The sequence below is a fragment of the Octopus bimaculoides genome, chromosome 13, assembly GCF_046866305.1.
Source record: "Octopus bimaculoides isolate indiv1 chromosome 13, ASM4686630v1, whole genome shotgun sequence".
NCBI lineage: Eukaryota > Metazoa > Mollusca > Cephalopoda > Octopoda > Octopodidae > Octopus > Octopus bimaculoides.
The window spans coordinates 31215798-31238297 of record NC_142940.1 but is presented as its reverse complement, the minus strand read 5'-3'; the positions used below and the strand labels follow the sequence as shown (position 1 = coordinate 31238297).

Below are 22500 nucleotides of genomic sequence, written 5' to 3'. Positions count from 1 at the left end.
CAACTAAATGTCCTCATATTTTGATGCATATCTGCGACATATATATGCAATTAAAATACATAAACATTTGAATACAGAATCATATCGATAAGATAAATGCATCATCAATATACTTTATAAAAACATGGTCACGCGTCTCACATATGACAGTATATACACCGTCTTAATTATCAGGGTTTGTTTTCCTACACGTGATAAATCTCTAATATATGTTTGTGCATGCATGTGTAAGTAAAAAAGGAATGATATTGAAGGAAATGAAATAAGAGAGGGTGAGAGAATAAGAAAGTGTTTCATAAGCATTTCTTTACACACTCGTAAATATATATTAATACAATTACAAATATAGATATTTGCTTAAGAATTTCTTGTATTATTAAGAGGAATGTTTAAGATACTACATACGATCGTTCTGTAATTAAATATGAAGTAATGTTTTTTATGAAAAACTAATGCTCCCCAAACACAGTAGTATGTTCCGTGGCACTTGTTACTACACCTTGATGCGGCCGCAGTACTGTAACTTATTTAGCCAATGTGACGTGTAAAAATTCATTTCATCTGTCGTATTTAGAAATCACATTTTCGTCAATGGTAGTTTGTTTCCGAGTTTACATATCAGTGGGACTTATTGTTTATGTTATGACGATGGTGTTTTCACAGTTATAATTATTTCAAATTTTTGCCACAAGGGCAGTTTGGGGAAAGGGGGATGTTCACTTATTTTATTCACTCCGAAAGGATAAAAGACAAAGTCGACCTCGACAGAATTTGAACTCAGAACGTAGCGACGGGCGAAATAGTGTGAAACATTTCGTCCAGCGAATAACTGTTCGATCTATTCTAGTAGCCACGATATTTTCTTGGTATCGGATACAGTGTATCTCATCTATATCAGAATGGTAATACACTGCTTCGTCTATTGTGCTATCGCTGAATTTGAACCGTCTACCTTGACTGTAACTCGAACTTTACTATAACACGTAACTGACTCTTAAAACTCCCAACTCAGAACTCGTGCAACAACTCTACAACGACTGACATAGGATTCCCCGTACTGGTTGACGTCATCTCACTTTATAACGGCTGATTCATACTACTTGTCCCGTGGGAGGGGTGTACCATTTCCCCTACATCTCCCCTTTTAGCTTTTTTTGTTTCCCTTGATTGTTATTTTTTTTCTACAACTTAATATTTTTTTTCTTTTTGGCGTCTATCTTTTGGAATGCTGTGTTCTTCCTTTTTCTTCCACTTGTACGCGTGGGTTCAACCATCTGTAACAGCATTGGTACCTGGAATGTGGCATACATCCATTCCATAGTTACTTCCAATCTGTCTGGTTAAGTTTCTATGAATCTCTTCTTTAATTGGGTTCTGTGTCATTTTTCAATACCCTTATTGCTTTTCATTGCATATATCATTTTTTCTATGTACTTTGCAATTTTGCATTCTTCTCAGTACTGTTTTCTGTTTTTATACGACCTCATGTACACCTCATCACCAATTTTGAAAGATTTTGATATGTCCTTCCTAGCACTGTTTCTTTCCTTGCCAGGTAGCAATTTATCAAAAACTGATTTCACCTTCCTCGTGAACATCAGTTCTGCTGATGAGCTTCTTGCTGGTGTATTCGGGTTCGGTGTCACCTCTTAAAAATTGTTGAAAAGCGACTTCGTCTGTGACTTCCTTGTTTGATTTTCTTGAAGCTCTTTTAAAGATACCAACAAAAGTTTCCTCCTGTCCATTTGATCTGGAATGGTAAGGCGCTATTACTATATGTTCTACCGTGAACATTTCACAGAACTTTCTAAACTCACGGGACACAAATCGTGTTCCATTATCAGACACAATCACGTCTTGGAAGCAAAATCTTGCGAATAATTCATGAAAAAATTTTATTACAGTTGAGGAGGTTGGTCTTTTGCACTTAACCGTTTCAGACCATTTTGTAAAACTGTCAGATACTACTAAGTAATACCATTTAACAGACCCGCGAAATTGATGTGTAATCTTGACCATGGGATTTTTAGTTCTGACCAAGTCTCCCATTTTTTAGTAGGCAATTTCGCTGCCAGAGCGCATCCTCTGCAGACTTTTACTAAGTTTTCAATTTCCTTGGACATCTACGGTCAATATGCATAACTGCACATTAACGCTTTCATCGTTGGGGAAATTCTTCCAACATTCGTTTTGGTAGTGTCTCTTGTATCCACTACCCTTTGGGCATATATTAGTAGGCCGTCGCATGTTGAATATATGTCTTCGTGTTTTTTCGTACCGAACCGTTTTTTGTTTTCTTTTGTTGACCACAGTGTTCTTTTTTTTTTATTTATTAACTTATCATTTGACGCATTCTGCTTTATATCTTCCAGGGTTATCAGTAACTCTTGTACAATGTTCCACATTATGTTTTTAATTTCACCTTCGGCTCTTAAATCTGATAATAATGTACCGTCGAATGGTTTGCCTTTTTGGGGTATTAACCTGGACAGGCCGTCAGTATGTCCTAACTTTTTCAAAGGTAAATATTCTATTGCGTAGTCATAGTTTAGTAGTATGTTGTTCTATTGTTGTAATCTCATACCACTTGTCCCGTGGTAGGGTCGTACCATTTCCACTACAACAGTTTATAAGACATTTCTTTAATTATTATTGCAATATATCATTAGTGCTAACTTACTGTTCGGTGTAATGTAGTTTGTAATTTGTTTCGAGATTTTTGCTTTGGTTATCTACTCTAGAATTAGTGTACTCTTTATTTGTATAATCGTATATATTAAAAGGCAAGATGTCTGTCTATGTGTTGTGTGAATCACTTCTACTCCTACAATGTTCAACCAAATATCACCAAATATGACATGTGTGACCTTTGTGACTTAGGACGCGTTTCCTTATAACTTTTTTCCTCGAAATTCCGCGCCGCCAACATAAATAGACTACTCTCAATTCACCTAGGATTTCAACCCACCACGTGTATGCAACGGTACGCGTACAATTTTCGGCGCTTCTTTAGAAACGCACCTCTCCAGGAAAATGACGCCTAATTACTATTAAAAAAATTATGAAAATTAGAAATATATCCAAAATAAATGAAGTATGCAAAAAATTACGAAGAGTGGTCTATTTTTAAATATTTTATACTAAAAAATAAAACACGGAAAACGGGCACTCGCGAATATAAACAAACATGTCGGACGATACAACTTGTATCAGATACTATTAATGAGACGAGGGGCCCGACAATAACGTTTGCAAATTCTTGATTGTTTTTAATCAGATCTTTTACTGCGCACGCTGGTAAGGGTTAGTGCAGCACGCGCTGCTAACACGTAACAGCTATTCGCAAATACCAGTTCAGTGGTAGCAAGACGTGCTAGAAATACCAGCCAAATCGGTTAATGTTTACAAGTACTCCTGCACGTCAACCCCCACCACTTACCTTTCTTATATATATACATTATAGCCTCTGGCCCACCAAAGCCTTGTGAGTGGATTTCGTACACGGAAACTGAAAGAACACTGTCGTTCATATGTGTATATTAGTGTGCGTGTGTGTGTATGTATGTTTGGACTCCGACCATTTCTTTACAACCGATGATAGATATATAGATAGATAGATAGATAGATAGATAGATAGATAGATATTTGTGTATGTGTATACACATGTATTTTCACATACTCATGCACCGGACACATTGGTTTTATAACGTACAAGAGAAAAAATACTGCATATCACTGGAGTGTAAATTGTGTATCTCGGTTGGTTCTGTGACCAACTGATCAGCTCCAATATAAATTTTATGTGTGTCTAATGAAGGGCACTAAGGCAAAAGTTCAAAGTAGCTGTCAACCTTTTCGCTGCGAAAATAAAAGATAATACTTTAGAGAAATGCATTGACTGATTTTTCGCTCTAATGTTTGTTTTTATATGTAACTATACTAAAAAACAGGTAGTGATATGTTTGTGTGTGCATTTATGCGCGTGTTTATACGCGCGCGAGCGTGTATGTGTGCGACTGTTTTGCAGTCTATTTTTTATTTAGAGAAAGTTTTCTAGAAAAACAAAATTGTTTATTTACGTAATCACAATTTAATTGCTAGAATTTTGTGAAAAGAATGATGATTTGACGTTTATAGGAGTAAATAAGGTAATTTTTTTCTGATAAAAAATTAAATTAAAAAAGCTGACAGCAAACAGAAGAAAATGTTTATTTAATTCCTATGCCAGCGGGAAGTCAAGATATAATTGTCATGTTTCTATCAAGTTTCCTTTAATTCGAAAATCTCGCCCGAAAAGATCGATATTTCTTTCTATCCACATCTTATTAATTTAATTTATGTTTTGAATTAAAGTAAAACACTTTTTTCTAATATTTTTTGTGTTTTTTTTTCATTTTCTCGTCTTTCTGTTTTATAATCTCATAGAAATCTATATCTTATTAATTACGTCAATCGTTAGTTCACAGACACATAATCATATATATTCCCCTGAAACTAGGAAATCTTGCAATAATTCAACGCTAACCATTACACCGCAACATAAACATAATCAATAATGTGGTTCTTCAAAATATGTTTGATGATTACATTTCTTGCTTCTTTGTTCTTAAAATATCGAACGAACCAAATTTCGCAATGAACATTCTAATGTGCCAAACTATTTGCATTTACAAATTATGTATTTTATATTTTACACCTGGTTCAAATATGTGGAGAGTTTTCTTTAAATGGTGGTTAATACGTTGAAATATGAAGATGATTACTGGGCATATATACGATCACGTGCATGAATTACGTATATAAATACGATTATATCCAAATACACACACCCACGTGTGTGTGTGTGTGTGTGTGTATGTACATATATATGCATATATGTATACATATATACACATGTATACATATATATGTATTTATATATTTATGTGTATATATATATATATATATATATATATATATATATATATATATATATATATGTATATATATATATATATATATATATATATATATATATATATATATATATATATACTTATGTATGTACATGTGTGTATATATGCAAACAAAGAGAGGGAGAGAGAGAATGGGAGGGGGGGAAAACTTCGTTCTTTTATCTAGTTTGTAAGATTATGTGCATTCGTGCGTTGAAACAAATTTTGTTGCATCTAGGGAGTCATTATATCAATATTATTAACACACGCATGGTACAATTCCACTCCTTTATCATTTCTCAATTGGTTAAAATATCCAACTGACTAATCGATTGTTTGTTTTATTTGATTAAACAGCAAGCCATTTGCTTGGTTTTTGTTTGTGAAACTTTTTCATTGCTATTTGCAACATTTTCAATGACCTTTGACATAGTCGGTAACAGCTAGGCCCAATATAATACCATAAAAGAAACATTTTATCATCACTAATTGTGACTGAGGTTGCGGAAGTACTTATATTGCAAGAAATAAGAGTTAAAACTTCTATGTATTTATTGGTTTCGCCTGGTAATTATATATACTACGAATCGATTTAGCCAAATCAGCAAGCGACTGAGTAATCAATACTGATAGGCGAAACCAGTCTAGTCCAATGATCCTAGAGTCGCTCACGAGGCAGTTATCACCCCTGTCAATATATATATATATATATATATATATATATATATATATATATATATATATATATTATTGTACATTTCGTACAGCATTAGAAGTTTTAAACTTTTATTTCCTGCCATATAGATGTTTCGACACCTTCAGTCACAATTAACTACGGTAAAAGTTTTCCTCTCTGGTATCATACACGATGGTTTAAGTATTATCATACCAAGAAGTTATGGAGATTTTTAATGGAGTTGATAGTTATACATTCATACGCTAATGCTTCTGATACATGGTATAGCTATCACATATGCTCATAAATTTAGTTTGTATTTTGAGAGGTCTACGAATTTTGCCACAGCAAATCCTCGTTTCAAATATTATATAGCCATTTGTAACAGAAAAGAACAATCGTCTCTAATCATAAAGGGGTGTTTGTTGCCCTGAAAATGTGAACGTTACTTTCGGAATCAGTTATGTAGAACTGTTTCAAAGCCTGCAGCTTCTTTACGATGAGCATAAATTCACATATATATATATATATATATATATATATATATATATATAATAAGAAAAAATGGAGAATTATAAATGTATAATTAATTTATTTGTATGATATTATGAGGTTGAAAGTCTTTTTATAAAAACAATGCAAATAAAGTATAAATTATAAATCTCAAAAAAAGAAATGCAGATCCCAAAGACCTATTTGTTTCGATTCCTGCCCCTAAGTGATTCGTAATTCTATGCATTTGAGTTGGGTCTAATGTTAAGGAATGGTCATCGTTTTCAACTACGTGGGACACAATCTCATTAGGGCTTTATGTGCTTATACAACAAAGGTCAACATGTTTCTTGAAAGGATGCAGACGTAATAGATGTATGCTCGTTTGAGAGATGTATTTATGTATACGTGTGTGATGTATGCTAGTGTAGTTACGTGAACATATGCGCATGCGTACCTGCGCGTGTGTGCATGTGTGCGTGTGCGCGTATATGCTGGGGCGGGTGGAGGTATGTGTTGGCGCGTGTGGGGGTGCACATAGGTCCTTACATATGTGTATCATATGCACCTGTTTATGATTGCACGCCCCGTATATGGAGGCAAAATTAGGGTTTTCAGAGGATGCATGAGGTTGTGGGGGCATTGGAGGTTGGCGGGTGGTAACCGTCTCCTTGGTGGTTCGTAACCCTGTCGCTGGTTGTGGAGCAGTCAGTACGGGACGGGGGAAGCCGATGTTAAGGTGGTGTGTCGGCAGCCAGTGGGCTGAAGTTCACCAGGAGGGCGCCTTGCCGACAGTGGTTATTCGATGCTGGATGTCGCATTCCGGAAGTCACGGAGCCTTCAGAGGAAGAGAAACAATGGTGTGGAATTTTCTCTCCCTTGCAATCTGGAGGTGTATGCGCTACACACACACACTCACACACACACACACACACACACACACACACACACACACACACAAACACACACACACACACACAAACACACACACACACACACACACACACACACACACACACATACACATATAAGTACAGCTTAACTCATTCCCGTGTTTATAAATATTTGGAAATACCAGCCTTGACAATTTGTAAGCGAACGAACTGTTTTGCGAAAAAATTCTTATATAACTTCCTTCAAAAATAAGCAGGAACCTAAGCACGCCAATAAGCATCAGTATGCATACACAGATGCACACATACTACATACTTATATATACATATATAAGTACATATATATTTTCGCACACAGCTACAACACACATACGTACATACATACATTGAAAGAAAGAGAAGACATATCTACAGAAAAAAAGGTAGATTACCATTCGAAGAGACTGAAGAGGTTGCATTTCATGAATATTGAAAACTTACTTCAGTTATGAGTTAAAAGCAGCGCTAGTATTGTAAGCATTATCGACCGCACATACTCAACGTATGTGTTTTGTCTGTTCACCGGTTCGCTACTCACAACGCTCTAGAGATGACTCCCTCATATCATTGTGTGTTTTAACACCTGAAAATCATAAGCAGGCGAGGCTGCTCACCCAACAATCCCATTCAGAAGCAATTGATACCAATACTTCCCCATTTTTGTTGCTTATCAACATCACGTGCCTGAATCTAGAAACATCCCATACCTAAATCTATGAATTTTAAAACATCCGTGATAAGGAGTTGACTCCAAAGTGTTGTAACGCAGCGAACCTGCGAACCTGTGAACAAGCGAAACATACATTGACTATGTACTGTTGATAATGTTTATTGAAGAATTAATATATACAAATATATAAATTCTATTTTCAGAATTTCATTGACAGCTTCCTGTCCTATGGATCTAAGACGATATCCTATGGACACACAAGTTTGTTCTCTTTACATGGAAAGTTGTAAGTATCAGTAATAGACATTCATTTATTATTTTTACTCAATCCAAAACCTGCCCCGAACGAAAAGATCTATTTTCAAAGCTATTCTAACCGTGACTATCCCATCTGGATTTCTTTTCCGTTTTATCCCTTTTGTTGGTACGATATTTAAAACTATTATTCGACCAGGTTCCGGTCATTAGTCTTACGAAATTTAATTTTCTATGAAGTGTGCATTTAACTTCAAAATTTATAAAAATTTCGGCTTTAATACGTTAATACTAATTCAATAGGAAGCAAATACATTACTGACACATAATCGCAAATATTGCTTACGTTCTTCATGATCAGCGTTACGGTTCTAAACCAATTGTTATCTGAGCTGATACTCGTATATAACAGGTACTTATGTTAACTTTATCGACATCTGGAATCAACAATTAATAAAAATGCAACAATTCTGAATCACCAAACTGAAACATTTCTCCTCACCCGCCAGACCCAGAAGCTCTGAAAACGGTCTACTCTTCTTCTTCTGGTTGAAGAATTAACAACAAAACAACTTCCTACATATAGCCACGAGTGCAGAGGTAGAATGTAAAGTTCATGCTTTACCCAATAAGCTTCGAAAACTGTGAGTGCTTAACTTTCCAGCTGAATTATTTTCGAGAAAGCTAAAATGTTCATGTGGCTTCTAAGACTGTTGGTTACTTAAATATTGGTATGATTTCAACATGAAATAAAAATAGTTTTATTGTATTTTAATTTCTGCTGTGTTCATCTCTTCAAAAGTCTTCACGACCAACTCGCATATCCACTTATACATGATGTGTTTAACATGGCATTGTCTGTTTCCCCACCAGCCACCAAACATTTCGGCCCTTTTACCAAGAGTAGAAAAGAAATAGGGACAAGAATTTAGTACAACATTTCAAGTTAACTATTTAATTTCTGGACCTCTATCTCATACTGATTCATAACTTAGTATAGCTTAGAGCATGGTCAAAGATTTAATACAAAGACTGATGGTAGAAATTGAGGATGGTGTGGGAAAAAACCATAATTCATGCACTGCTGTGAATACTTGCAACAGACTGAGCTGTAATAAAAAACAACACATAAGGATCAACCAGGTGACGAATTAAGTTTACCTTCGATGAAGTCTATCCAACGGCCTTCATCATATTTCATTTCACCGATTTTCACTCAAACTGTGTTGCTTCATGTGTAGTTAAAATACAAGGTACAGACACAAGGTGTGACACAAAATGATTGCCCCGGCACCATATATTTGGAAAGTAAATTTATTTATCTATCAAGTATTCATACTTTTCCGTTCGGAGTGCTGATCGTAAGACATAAATTGTCTTGTCACGGACATAAACTACACATAATCTACACATTAGCAACATTATTTTTTAGACTCAAAAATTAGAAAAACACGTTAGTGGAGTAGCAAATATTTCAATTTAAACATTATATAGCTTTATTTAATAAAACATTTGTTTCATATTACATTTATCATTTACATTTTTTTCAGTTGCTTACTCAAAAAGGAGTGTAATATTTCTGTGGGCTGCTAACCCTCTGAGCCTCAGTAAAAATCTTATCCTGCCCCACTTTCGTATTTTAAAGCATGCACCGTACGAATGCGATCCTACATTGCAGTTTGATGCAGGTAAGTTCATTGCTTTATCAAACGCAATATAATTGATTCTTTGTTATTTTTTATTTAGAGTATTGTAACTGAGACGAGCCCAGAATTTAACATGATGGCTACACCTTCTAGGTATAACTGCCAAATATCTGGTACATGGTAATTTATTGTTTTGTATGCATGAAATACACATAATTATAATAAAACAAACTATGAATGATGAACAGGATGGCGATGGCTAGAATGCCTTTCATTGGAATTTTTCCTGTTTCACACAATAAATATAAATATCTACTTGGGATTAGTAAAATATCCACCAGTAATAACTTAATAATCAATGTCAATGTTTGTAAAGTTGAAGTTGTGTGTCATATCCGAGGGTGGTGGGTGAAAAGTTCCTGGTTTTAAGGATGTCGCAAAAGGCCTTCTGAGTTCTTTTACAGGGCTTAGGAAAACTGAAGAACCGCTGAAATAACTTAGTGAATCTGAGAGCAGAATACGTTGAATAACATCATAATTACCTGACCTCCCTGTATATCCTTCTACCCAAAGCCAGGAACTTTTCAGCACCCTTTCGTAAATCAATAAATGGTACCAACATTATTTACGAAAATGTTAAGATATGTTCTTTCTTAAATATACATAGATATATGCTGTTTATGCGTTATATATCTAACACGCACACACATATACACAGATATTAACATACATGCACACATATACATACACATGCATTAGTAGGATATAGCGTCGAATTCATTTACGTTAGCATAAGTGATGATTTATTCTATTTTGTAACCAAAATTATTCTTTTAACCTTCAACATTTGCCGTGCATACAAGCCTGAAATAAATAATGCGTGATTTTGTTCTTTGGGTTAATGCAGTGAGGTGTTTGTTTATAGAAGATCGTAGCAGTATTGAATTAAATCAATTCGAGGATTAACTCATGGTTCACTGCTACATTTGCCCTATCAAATTAGGAACCCAGAGTCAGCTATCACAGGTCACAGTACAATCCAGAGAAATTCTAAGAACATTGGAATTGAATCAAGTTCAATAACAATTATATAAAATGGCTACGGGAATATATAAAATGGCTGCATAAAGGGAAATGTTCTATTGTGGTATCAATTACTCTTTTAATTCTTACTTCTATGCAACGTCATCGTTGGTTGGCGATTGTTCTAGCAAGCTACCTTTTTTGAGAAAAAATATGCTGTTCAAACTACTAAAATCAATCATGTAGCAAATAACTAACGGCAGATGAGTAGATACTAACCTCAAAGTAAGTGGCTAAAAGCATGAACGACGACCAAAACTAAAAACGGTAGGAATTACACAGCCACTATTACACAGGCATGAGGTAGCCGCATATAATCAGAGAAGAAATAAGTGAATAATAGCTCGGGACACAGTTTACAGTAAAATTTAAACTATTTACATAGACAAACCTCTACATGAAAACTGATTATAATAGGAATTTCTTACTGGTAAGCTGTTATTCCTGTTCGTTCAAGTTGCCAAAGGACACGGAGTACAAAGCAAAACTCAATTGTTTAACAGTGAATACTTTGTGCTGTAATCAGCATTCACTATCACAGGAGGACAACAGAAGTCAAACAAGTCGACCTCGTCAGAATTTGAACTCAGAACGTAGTAGCAGACGAAATACCGCAAAGTATTCTGTCCGGTGTGCTAACGATTCTGCAGCACTATTCTCTTAGACAATGGTTTCAAATGTTGGCATAGTGCCAGCAGATTTGAAGAAGGGGCTAAGTTAATTAAATCGACCCCAGTGTTCAACCGATCCGTTTTTTATCCACTTCCAAAGTATAAAAGGCAGCCAACTTCGGAGGAATTTAAACCCAGAACGTAAAGACGGGCAAAATGCATCTAATCATTTTGCCCGGCGTGCTAACTATTCTGCCAGCTTGCCGCCTTATGTTCTCTTAAGTAATAGAAGTACTTATTAATTGGTGTAGCTGGAAGTGTTACCACCGCGTTTTTGTTAGTGAACAATATTATCTAATATGTCTTTGCTTTTCAAACCGGTAGGCTTTAATTTAAAGTAGAATTTGTTACTATTTAGCCAGATCAAATCACTTTGAATACGCTATCTCGTTAACCTCACCATGTTTGTTCAATATATATATATATATATATACATATTGAGTAGTGGTACAGCAAAGCACCAATGTTTACTGGAATACGACGCTAGAGTAAAGCTTCAATGTGTATATACTGGCAAAGACGTGTGAGGGCAGCAAACATTAAAAAAAATTGTCTTACCTCTAGGAAGAACATTATATTAATGGACAAACTAGAATAGCATAATCCAGTACTTAGGTTTCGGACTTTTTAAATACGTTTGTCATCGTAAATTTGATTAAGTCTTCATCAGCTGGATTTACCTGGACAATATTTCAAATGTTGCAACATAAATGCCTGTATACTCGCCTGAACGCTTAGCCATTAACAGACCGAGAGCAGTGAAAAATTTTTTCAATGAAAATTAAAATATTGCAATACAAATGTATTACTTTCCAGTAAAATAAAGCACCGTAAAAGTAGAAATATAAAGATACAGTGGTGGTACAAACAAAGCACCAATGTTTACTGGAAATAGCAGTCGATACATTTACGAGGCTATAGTAAAGCTTCAATGACGTGTGAGAGCAGCAAACATAAAAAAATTGTCTTACTTCTAGGAAGAACATTATATTAATGGACAACTCAGAATCGAATAATCCAGTATATATATAATTTAAAAGAAGAAAAGAAAATGGAGATAAGGAAGTTAATAATTGTTTATTAACAAATTGGTCAAATTCGCTTCTTACAGCTGTTTTTCAATTAATACTCAATAATTTAATTACAAATTTGTAAATTAAATTTACATTTCTGTGATATGAGTATAATTTAATCAGAAGAAAAAATATTTACCTTTGGATGTTATATAAAGACCTATCAATTCATTTCAGCAGACTAAATGTTGCGGTCGATGATTTGTATTATGTGCTCGGGTGAAGGGTTTACAGGTTCCTTATAATATGATTAGGGATAAAGTAAAGTAAATAGAACTAGAGCAATAAATAAACTAAATAGAGATGATTGAGCATATTCATTTACAAGGTATAAGTAGAATTATAAAAATTCATGTATGTTTATGTACACACACACACACACAAGCATATATATATATATATATATATATATATATATATATATATATATATATATATAAGGAAAAAATCAGAAAATATTAAGTATGGGGGAAGAAGAGGAAGAAAACGGTGTAAAAGAAAGAAAAGAAATAAAAGAAAGAGAAACAGAAAATTAGAGAGAGAAATGGGAAAAATAGATGGGGGTAAAGAGTGCTGCATGATGGCGTTCGAAAAGTATCTAAGGACGATTAGATACTTCGTTTATGTTTCGCAACGAACACATATAAAAACGCACACACAAAATTTCATGTATATCTACATAAATAGAAGCATACATACAAATATACACACGTATACATACGCGTACAAATATACAAAAATATGTACGCGAATGCATGCCCACATGTATAAAATTATATACACATTTACATAAACATTTATATACGTATATATATATATATATGTATATAAATGTATACATATATATATATATATATATATACATATGTATACGCACACACACATACATACATATACATACCTACAATACATGCACATAAATATATAGAGACATAGCTTTACATCAAGATAAATAAATACATCATAACGTGTATATGCAAACAATTTAAAAAATGTCCGGTGTATATAATATTAAAATGTAAAAATAAGGAAATTGCACATTAATTTGATATAATGTAATTAAATACGTGAGTAAACAATAAAAGCAAATTTCAGCGAAGCTAGAGCTTAAACGCGTAGAACAGTCGAAAGCTTTCTTAAAAGTGAAGTCAAAATATCCACCAGCATTGCAATGCAAAATAACTATCACGTGTAAAGTCAAATTCAAATGCGACAGTCAAAATTATCCGAAAGTCACAACATTGTACCCATACGGTATTTTGTCGGTTGACATTTTAAACTTTGCGGCGTGCCTGCAGGAATTTAAGACCCACGTCTATGGTTCAAAGCATTTTTCTCCTGGAACAGGATGAAGAAATTTTCTGAGAGATAACGATTACATTCCATAGGTCCATACTCCATGTATGTATGTTGATGCTTTTGCGAGAATTTACCAGGTTACATTTAAAGGACGGATGTCATTCTCTTTCATTTCCCAGACATGCTTTGCAAGACTAGTCGCTATCCTGTTCTCGGTGTATCGGAAAGAATTTCGGTGGGAATAGAATTGAATCTTGAATGAATTTTCCGAAGCCCCTGTATATGTTTTATATTCTTGAGAGCCATCTACTTCCACTTTGGCTCTATAAACAATTCCATTTTCAAGACAAGTGCCTTCCAACGGAAGCAAGCTTTATCTTAGAAGTTGCAGTTCCTCAAATTAGATTCGGCACAGTAGTTGTCTGTGATAATTTTCGTGTTACGCTGGGTAATGAAAGAGGTGAAGTTTTTGCAACAAGAATAGCTAACCTTCAGTCTTCTCTCATTAAATATTCTATATATATATATAAAGTTATATAGGTTTCAATGAAAAGGAAACTTTCGAGATATTGACAACCAAAAAAAAAACATATTTTCCTCAATATATTCTTCGAAAGCTACAACACCTCATGTAAAATATCCAATATATACATACACAAAATATATATGAAAATATATAAATATAATTATGAAATGTACAATATGAAATACATATTCTTATTAGATCGCGTGAATCAGTTCTAGACCATAACAAAGGTCGGATGTTAAATGTACACAGTCACTGCATTGCGAAACCATGAACATTAATGGCAAACAATTAACTTCCTTACGTCACTTTTCTTTCCTTCTTTTACATGGATATAAACTATATGCTTAATATATGCCTATTGTTTTACGTGAATTTTATTTCCAAGAAATACTAGGTATTGAACCAATATTTACTTGGATGCAACCATCCCTTCACGAGATTAACATACCTTCTAGTTAAATATATTCGTGAGTGTGTGTGCGCGCGCGGGTATATGGTAAGAAGCTTGTTTTTCAACCGCATGGTTCCAGGTGCGTGGCACCTTGAGCAATTATCTTCTACTAGACTCGGGCCGGCCAAAGCCTTGTTAGTAGATTTGGTAGACAGAAACAAGAATACCTTCGTGTGTATTTCTCCCCCTCTCGTTCTTCCTTCTTTTGTTCTTCACTTCTCCCCTTCACTACTATTTCTCTCTCTCATCCTCCCTGTCTCTCGTTACTCACCTATGTTCAACTTCCTCCCCTTTTTTCTCTCTCTACTACTCTCTCTCCTTACCCCTCACTGATCACATGTGACCGGCTACTGCCCTCTTTCTTCTCTTGACCACTGCCAAGCTAGCACGAACTTTCGTCTCTCTCCAGTTCGTCACATCACAGCGTTCAGTATACAGATATTTTTTCACGTCTGGCCTTCAGCCCTTCTTGTTTATTTTCACTGTTTCGTTTTCCTCTCGTGTTTTTTGTTTGCCACTTAATTCCTCCGAATTACAAATTTAATTTACTTTGATTTAATTTGTTTCCGCGGGAAGAGCTATTCTAACCATGCGTCCTGCCCTAAATCTTCGAAACGCTTAGTTTAGAAGAGGGGCAGCTGATGAAAGAAATATTCTCTATGTGGCATGTTTGTTTTATGTGCTCTGTTTATGTTCTGTTCTTCATTTTGTTCACGTTTTTTTTTGTGACGTCCTCTACCCAGATATGCATCTATATATACAGGTAGATGTAGGTATGTACATACATGTACCTATATATGCATATACTCACATATTATTTGTATTATATATATATATATATATATATAGGCTGCGACTTGTAAATTTTCGCCTATTATATTTTGAATGATGTTTGGAGTGATCACTAGTGATGGCGATGTTATGCCTCTATTCATCTTTCCACACGGCCTCAGACTCAACACGGAGGCATACACCAAGTGCCTGGAGGAGGTTGTACTGCCCTGGGTCAGGATGGTTGCTGCTGAAAGACACTATGTCTGGCAACAGGACTCTGCATCATGACACACATGCAGGAGATCCAAGTCATGGCAATCAGACAATTTCTGCGATCACATCATCCCTAACATACGGGCACCTAACTCCCCAGACTGCAGCCTACTTGATTAGTATGTGTGGGGGCGGAGTTGAGCGAGAGACCAACGCATCTCCTTGTAACACCGAAGAGGAACTGAAGACAAGGATTGTAGCAGCATTCACCAACTTAAAGAAGACCATCCAGAACAGTTGCTGGAGGTTCCGAATACGTGGTTGAAGAGAATGGCATTTTTATTGAATAAATTTACTCTCTAGTATTTCAAAATATTTTGTTTAATTTTGGTAAATATATCTATTAAAATGAGATGTTAGTATTACTTCTATTTTTGCGTAAATTAGACGACAATGTATTTACCTCTCTCTGCATATATATATATATATATATATATATATATATATATATATATATACATTCAATTTCTGGTTTAACAAGGTAATCAATGCTGTCATGTGACGAGATCTTCACAATTGTACAAGAATACAACGTGGAAATGTTATTCCCGCCTCTAGTTTGAATGAGAATACACGAATTTTCACGTGACTGAACAGAGTTTCAAAATAAATACACAGCTAATGGGAGGTAACTTATCGGATTACCATAATTATAATTTCCCTTACATTAGCCCAGGATTTTTGCAAGAAATTGTGTTCATCGTAGATTTATTAATTATGTAATTGTCATATGCGAGAAGGCTTGTGCACGCACGGAATTATTTAATCTATAAAATTAAACGACCAATGGTGTACGCATTTTTTTGCAAAAACCAGGGCTGGGGAAAAGGAGATCACAACTGGGATATTCTTATATGTTATCTCCAGTGGTCTGCGATTTGCTTTTAAATCCCGTGCATTCTCGTGCACACTCGTGTATACTTGTGTAAAGGGGAAATCAGTACCAACATTTAAGCGTGGTAAACCAGAAGAATTGTAAAGTATCGGTAGTCTTCTTAAACAATAAATAAGGAATATTTATCCTCAATGCAGTGCTGCGCACTGATTCTCAATGTTTTATGTATATATATATATATTGTATAAAAGATCGTGGGTAGGGCCAAAACAATGCGAAGTAAATGCAAGGTAAATCGAAATTAAAAAAATATGTGAATGAATGTAGACTTACCTTGTATTCAATATTTCGGGGTTATAACCCCATTTTCAAGTACTTGACGATTGTTGCCGAAGTGCGTGCGTGTGAACGTGTGGGAAGTAGACTTGCGCAGAAGTGTGTTGCTATACCAACCAGCTAGCTTCCTGTATATATATATATATATATATATATATATATATATATATATAGTTTTAGGGAAAATAACCAATTTTCAAGAACTCATCGATGAAAATCCACTATCACATATAGAAAAATTAATAATTAAAAGCACAATAAATGAGTATAATATAAAGTAAAGTAAATATCATAAGATAAATATAATAAAAAGATTACACGTGTTTCATAACCAATTTTCAAATAGAAAAGAAATTTAAATCGATTAAAATCAATTGAAATTATCGAAAATAAGTTCTATTCAAAAATATAGCTACTCGTCAGATCGTAAGTAGAACAATAATTAGATATATATCTCAACCAACAATAAGTACCAAATGAATTAATATGAAATACTTATTATATAAAGATAGAAAAATTATTTTAAAAATATCATAATATCAAAATAATAACCATTCAATAATCATCCCTTCATCCATAATAATAACATGTATATTATATACAAAAAACATCTTACCTAAATTATCATTGTTTCAAATTATCATTGTTTTAAATACAAGTTGAACGAAGTTTAAGTTTAAAATAATAATGAAGATAAAATTAGTACATATTTAACCGGTGTAATAGTTAAAGCTATACTATTTAAAGCTAAAGACGTTTATTTAATTATGATTAAAGATCAATTGAATAATAGAAAAATACAAGATTATTTATTTCTACAAACGTAATAATAAAAAATATGAATGAAAAAATTATGAAAGGAAAAAATTATGAATGAAAAAATTAGGAAAGAAAAAATTATTAAGAATAAAAGGTTAAACTTTATATATATATACAAAGTTTTGATTTTAAAAAAACTTTAACGATATTATAAACTATAAAGATTAATAATTAATCAAATAATATTAATCAAAAATAATCGAAAATATATCAACACTATTCCAATCGAAGTTCTAATATTATGTTGAAATGAAACTATAACTTCTAAATAATATAGTGTTAAATAAGTTATCTATTAAAATAATCTATAAAGAACCAACTGAATAGTATAAAAACAAGAATACATATTATTTTCAAATAGTAGAAAATCTTTAGCAAAGTGAAAACGGTACTTATCCAAATTTTTCCGTAATTCAAACTGAAAACTAAGACGTTATCTAATAGCTATAGCGTTTTAAGCAAGAGTTCGCGCGAAAATACTACGTTAAAAAAGAACGTTAAAATAGAGAATAGAATACGAAAGCATGAATGAAATAATAATACTTAAATAAATGAATGAAAAATTTAAAATTTATATAACTAACAACATAAAAAGAACAAAAAACTATAGTTATCTTATAAAACATATTAATAAATATTAAATTCTAATATATAATAAATAAATAAAAATATTAATAGTCGTAAATTAAATAATATTATGAAATAAACTAAAATACTACTATTGATTTAGTCTTATCAAAATCGTAGTGTCATTGTAATATAAAACCTTAAATTTACTAAAAAATTAACCTACCAATAAAAACAAAATATAGCTACTAGAATAATTAAATAGATACCCCAACACACACCCTAATACATACATACATATATACATACATACATACACATATACATATATATATATATGTATATATATATATATATATATATATATATATATATATATACATATATACATATATATATATATACATACATACATACACACACATATACATACGTACACACATATATATATATACTTACATGCATATACAAATATACATACGAATATACAAAATAATATACGTATATACACACAACATACACACATATATACACATAAACACTAATAAAAGCATATACATAAATAAAAACATACATACACATATATACATAAATACACACATATATATAAATACATATAACACATATAGACCAAAACATACATACTACCATAAATATATATACATAAATATATATCTACACATACACACATGTACCTACCAAAATATACATATAAAAACAAATACACTCATACACACATATAAAAATAAAGAATAATATATATAAATACACACTCATCCTCCCATGCTCTCAAATATACATATTATATAGATACACATATACAGACATATATACATACACATAAAAATACACATATATATACAGAAAAAACATGCATATACATATACATATATACATATACATATATACATATATATACATATATATATACACACATACATAAATATATATATATATATACACCCATAAATATATACACCTACTAATTTATATAGACAAATTACACACACTCACATACATACTTATACCCATATATATACATATATATACACATTTACATAAGTACATACATAAATAGACATATACATATACACAAAAATACTCATAACTATATATATAAAAAATATACAAAATATACACACAAATAAAAATTCACTCAAATAAATATATAAATAAGGAATATTCTAAAACAAAACTACACTCACGCACTCACTCACACGCACAATATATATAAATATACATCCATACTCACAAATATATATCTTTATACAAACATGTAAATACAAATATACACTCAATATACACAAACATATATTAAAAAAAAAAACCCCACATATATATACACTTAAACCTATATAAATACATACTTAAACATATATACATACACCTAAAAATATACATACATACTAATGCATGTAGACTAAAACACACACCCTCAATATATACATGTACATGCATATACACATACCCATATAAACAAAATAAATAAAAAAATTATTAGCTAAAGTTTTTATATAAATAAAGTAGTTTATGTCTACATTTTATTTTTCGTTCATCAAAAGAATTAAGTAAATTATTATCCTTATGAAATAATATCTCTTTAAATTCATTATTACATAAATTACAAAAGTTATTACCTATATGATAGGATTTAGCTTTACAAACTATCTCCCATTTTAAAATATATTTAATATTTTTAGCTTTAAGTTCCCAAATATATTTACTGAGGCCAGTAGAATTAATTAAATTTCTATTCTTAAATGAGTGCATATGTTGAGCTACTCTTAATTTAATTTTATTAGAAGTCGAACCTATATAAATCTTATTTAAATTATAACCATAATGTTTATTTTCATTCAATAATTTCACTATACATTTATACACTACATCTTTCAAATTACATTTATTATTAAAATTACATTTAGTTTTATCTAAACATGTACAATTAATTATATTCTGGTCAACATTATTACTATTAAAATTAATATTAGAATAATTATTAAATTTAAATTTGTAGTAATTATTTAACTTAAATTTATTAAAAGAAGAGATAATATTAGCAACATTATTAGTAGTGGAATAACCTACACCAAAATTATTTTTAGAAAAAATATAATGATATTTTTTATTATTTTTAAGGAATAAATCAATAACTTTAAAAATTTCATTAATAATGTTAGTTTATACTTTATCTATAAGGCTCAATTTAATTTTAATTTTTTATAAATTGATTTTAATTGAGTTTTTACCTGTAATTTTGGATTTTGTCCCTAATAATATTATATATATATATATATATATATATATATATATATATATATATATATATATATATAAAGCAGTGACAATGAGTACTCAGCATATATATATATATATATATATATATATATATATATATATATATATATATATATATATATATATATATATATATATATATACATATATATATAGATAGATAGATAGATAGATAGATAGATTGATAGATAGATAGATAGATAGATAGATAGATAGATAGATAGATAGATACATGCATACATACATACATACATACATACATACATACATACATACATACATATATAAATTTAAAATTCAAATAATTTATCATTATTTTTATGAGAATAATGGTGAAGTGGCCACCAAACATAATCCAAATATGCAACATATATATTAAAAGTCAAGGTATAATATGTACCTGTTTGCTTGAAAGAAGAGTTAAAACTCTACATAACCGCGTATCTCTCAGTATATGTAAATATGCACGGCGTTTGTAGCAAATACATTTAGAAAAACGGTCGATCCAACTTGTGAAACTACAAATAGGAGGGTAGATATCCTAATATCAATTGATTTCGCTTTCTGCGCCGAGTTGACAATTAAAGCTCATCAGCTAGGCTTACTACGTAAACTATTGTTCAAATATATATTTACCTTCCTGTGCGCGTCTGATCAGCTGAAGGCCCCGCGACATCCAAACGAACATTACCGAGCAGGTATGAATTCGAAATTGAAATAAGTTAGCATTATCTTTAAAACAATAATGATAAAGTAGCTAGCATTTATGTATGTATGTATGTATGTATGTTTATGTGTATATGTATATGTATGTATATATATATATATATATATATATATATATATATATATATATATATATATATATATATATATATATATATATATATATATATATATATATATATATATATATATATATATATATATATATACACATATATATATACACAATTCCCCCTATGTTCAAAGCTGTTACGCACTTTGATGTGAAGAAATTTATCTTTATCTTTTTATTACGTTCGATCAATTGAGTTGCTTTACGCCTTTTTACTACCTGATTTCTTCCAAGGTACGAGTTATTATTACTCGTTCAATCTGATCTCTCCATTAACAATTTCCACATCTTTCTGTTATTCTGCAATGTGTATAGTCTCTTTCAGTTTTCTTGGAAGCATTTCTTCTTATTCCCTTTCCTGCTGCTTTGATCCATTCCCACACTTTGTCATTCAAATGTAACATACCACACATAGTTTAACTTTTTTGTGTACATTTTACATACGCCTGATAGCTTCGGTCCAAATAAATAAAACAGAAACTCAATGCACAGAATGCATTAAAACTTTTCCATTAGAGCCATTGCAACAACCATGACAGGCTTTGCAATAGCTAATAGCAACAAAGATTAGAATATATGTGAAAAGTCAATGAAAGTATCGGTAAAATGAACTTGAATACATGTTCGAAATCTTGAAACAAAAAGCTGTCCTCCATTTATTCAAATATGGCTGTGTTTAGGTAAACATGCATACACTCACATACATACACACGCGCTTACATGCATACATACAAACATACACACACACTCACATCATATGTATACATGTACACGTATACACTCACACACACACATACATATATACATATATATATATATATATATATATATATATATATATATATATATATATATATATATATATATATTGTGTTTCCGTGTGCACTAAATGAATGATAAAGTGTGGATTCAAGCAGTGAAATCGATAACGAAAGCCAAAATAAATAACATCAAAATAAAATGTAACTTATGCAAAAAGGATATAATGTAAATTACATAGAATGATCATTATTTTACATGATTTCCATTCAGTACATCACTATACACAC

The 22500-nt window shown here is 31.7% G+C and overlaps 1 protein-coding gene across 1 annotated transcript in view; it reads left to right on the top strand.

Moving 5' to 3' along the window:
• LOC106872092 (glycine receptor subunit alpha-2) overlaps window positions 1-22500 on the top strand; it is an 817309-nt gene that overhangs the window by 773340 nt on the left and 21469 nt on the right. The window contains exons 8-9 of the mRNA XM_052972407.2: window positions 7908-7990; window positions 9510-9647. Of these exons, the coding sequence (XP_052828367.1) occupies window positions 7908-7990; window positions 9510-9647 (221 nt within the window). The remainder of the gene's footprint in view (window positions 1-7907; window positions 7991-9509; window positions 9648-22500) is intronic.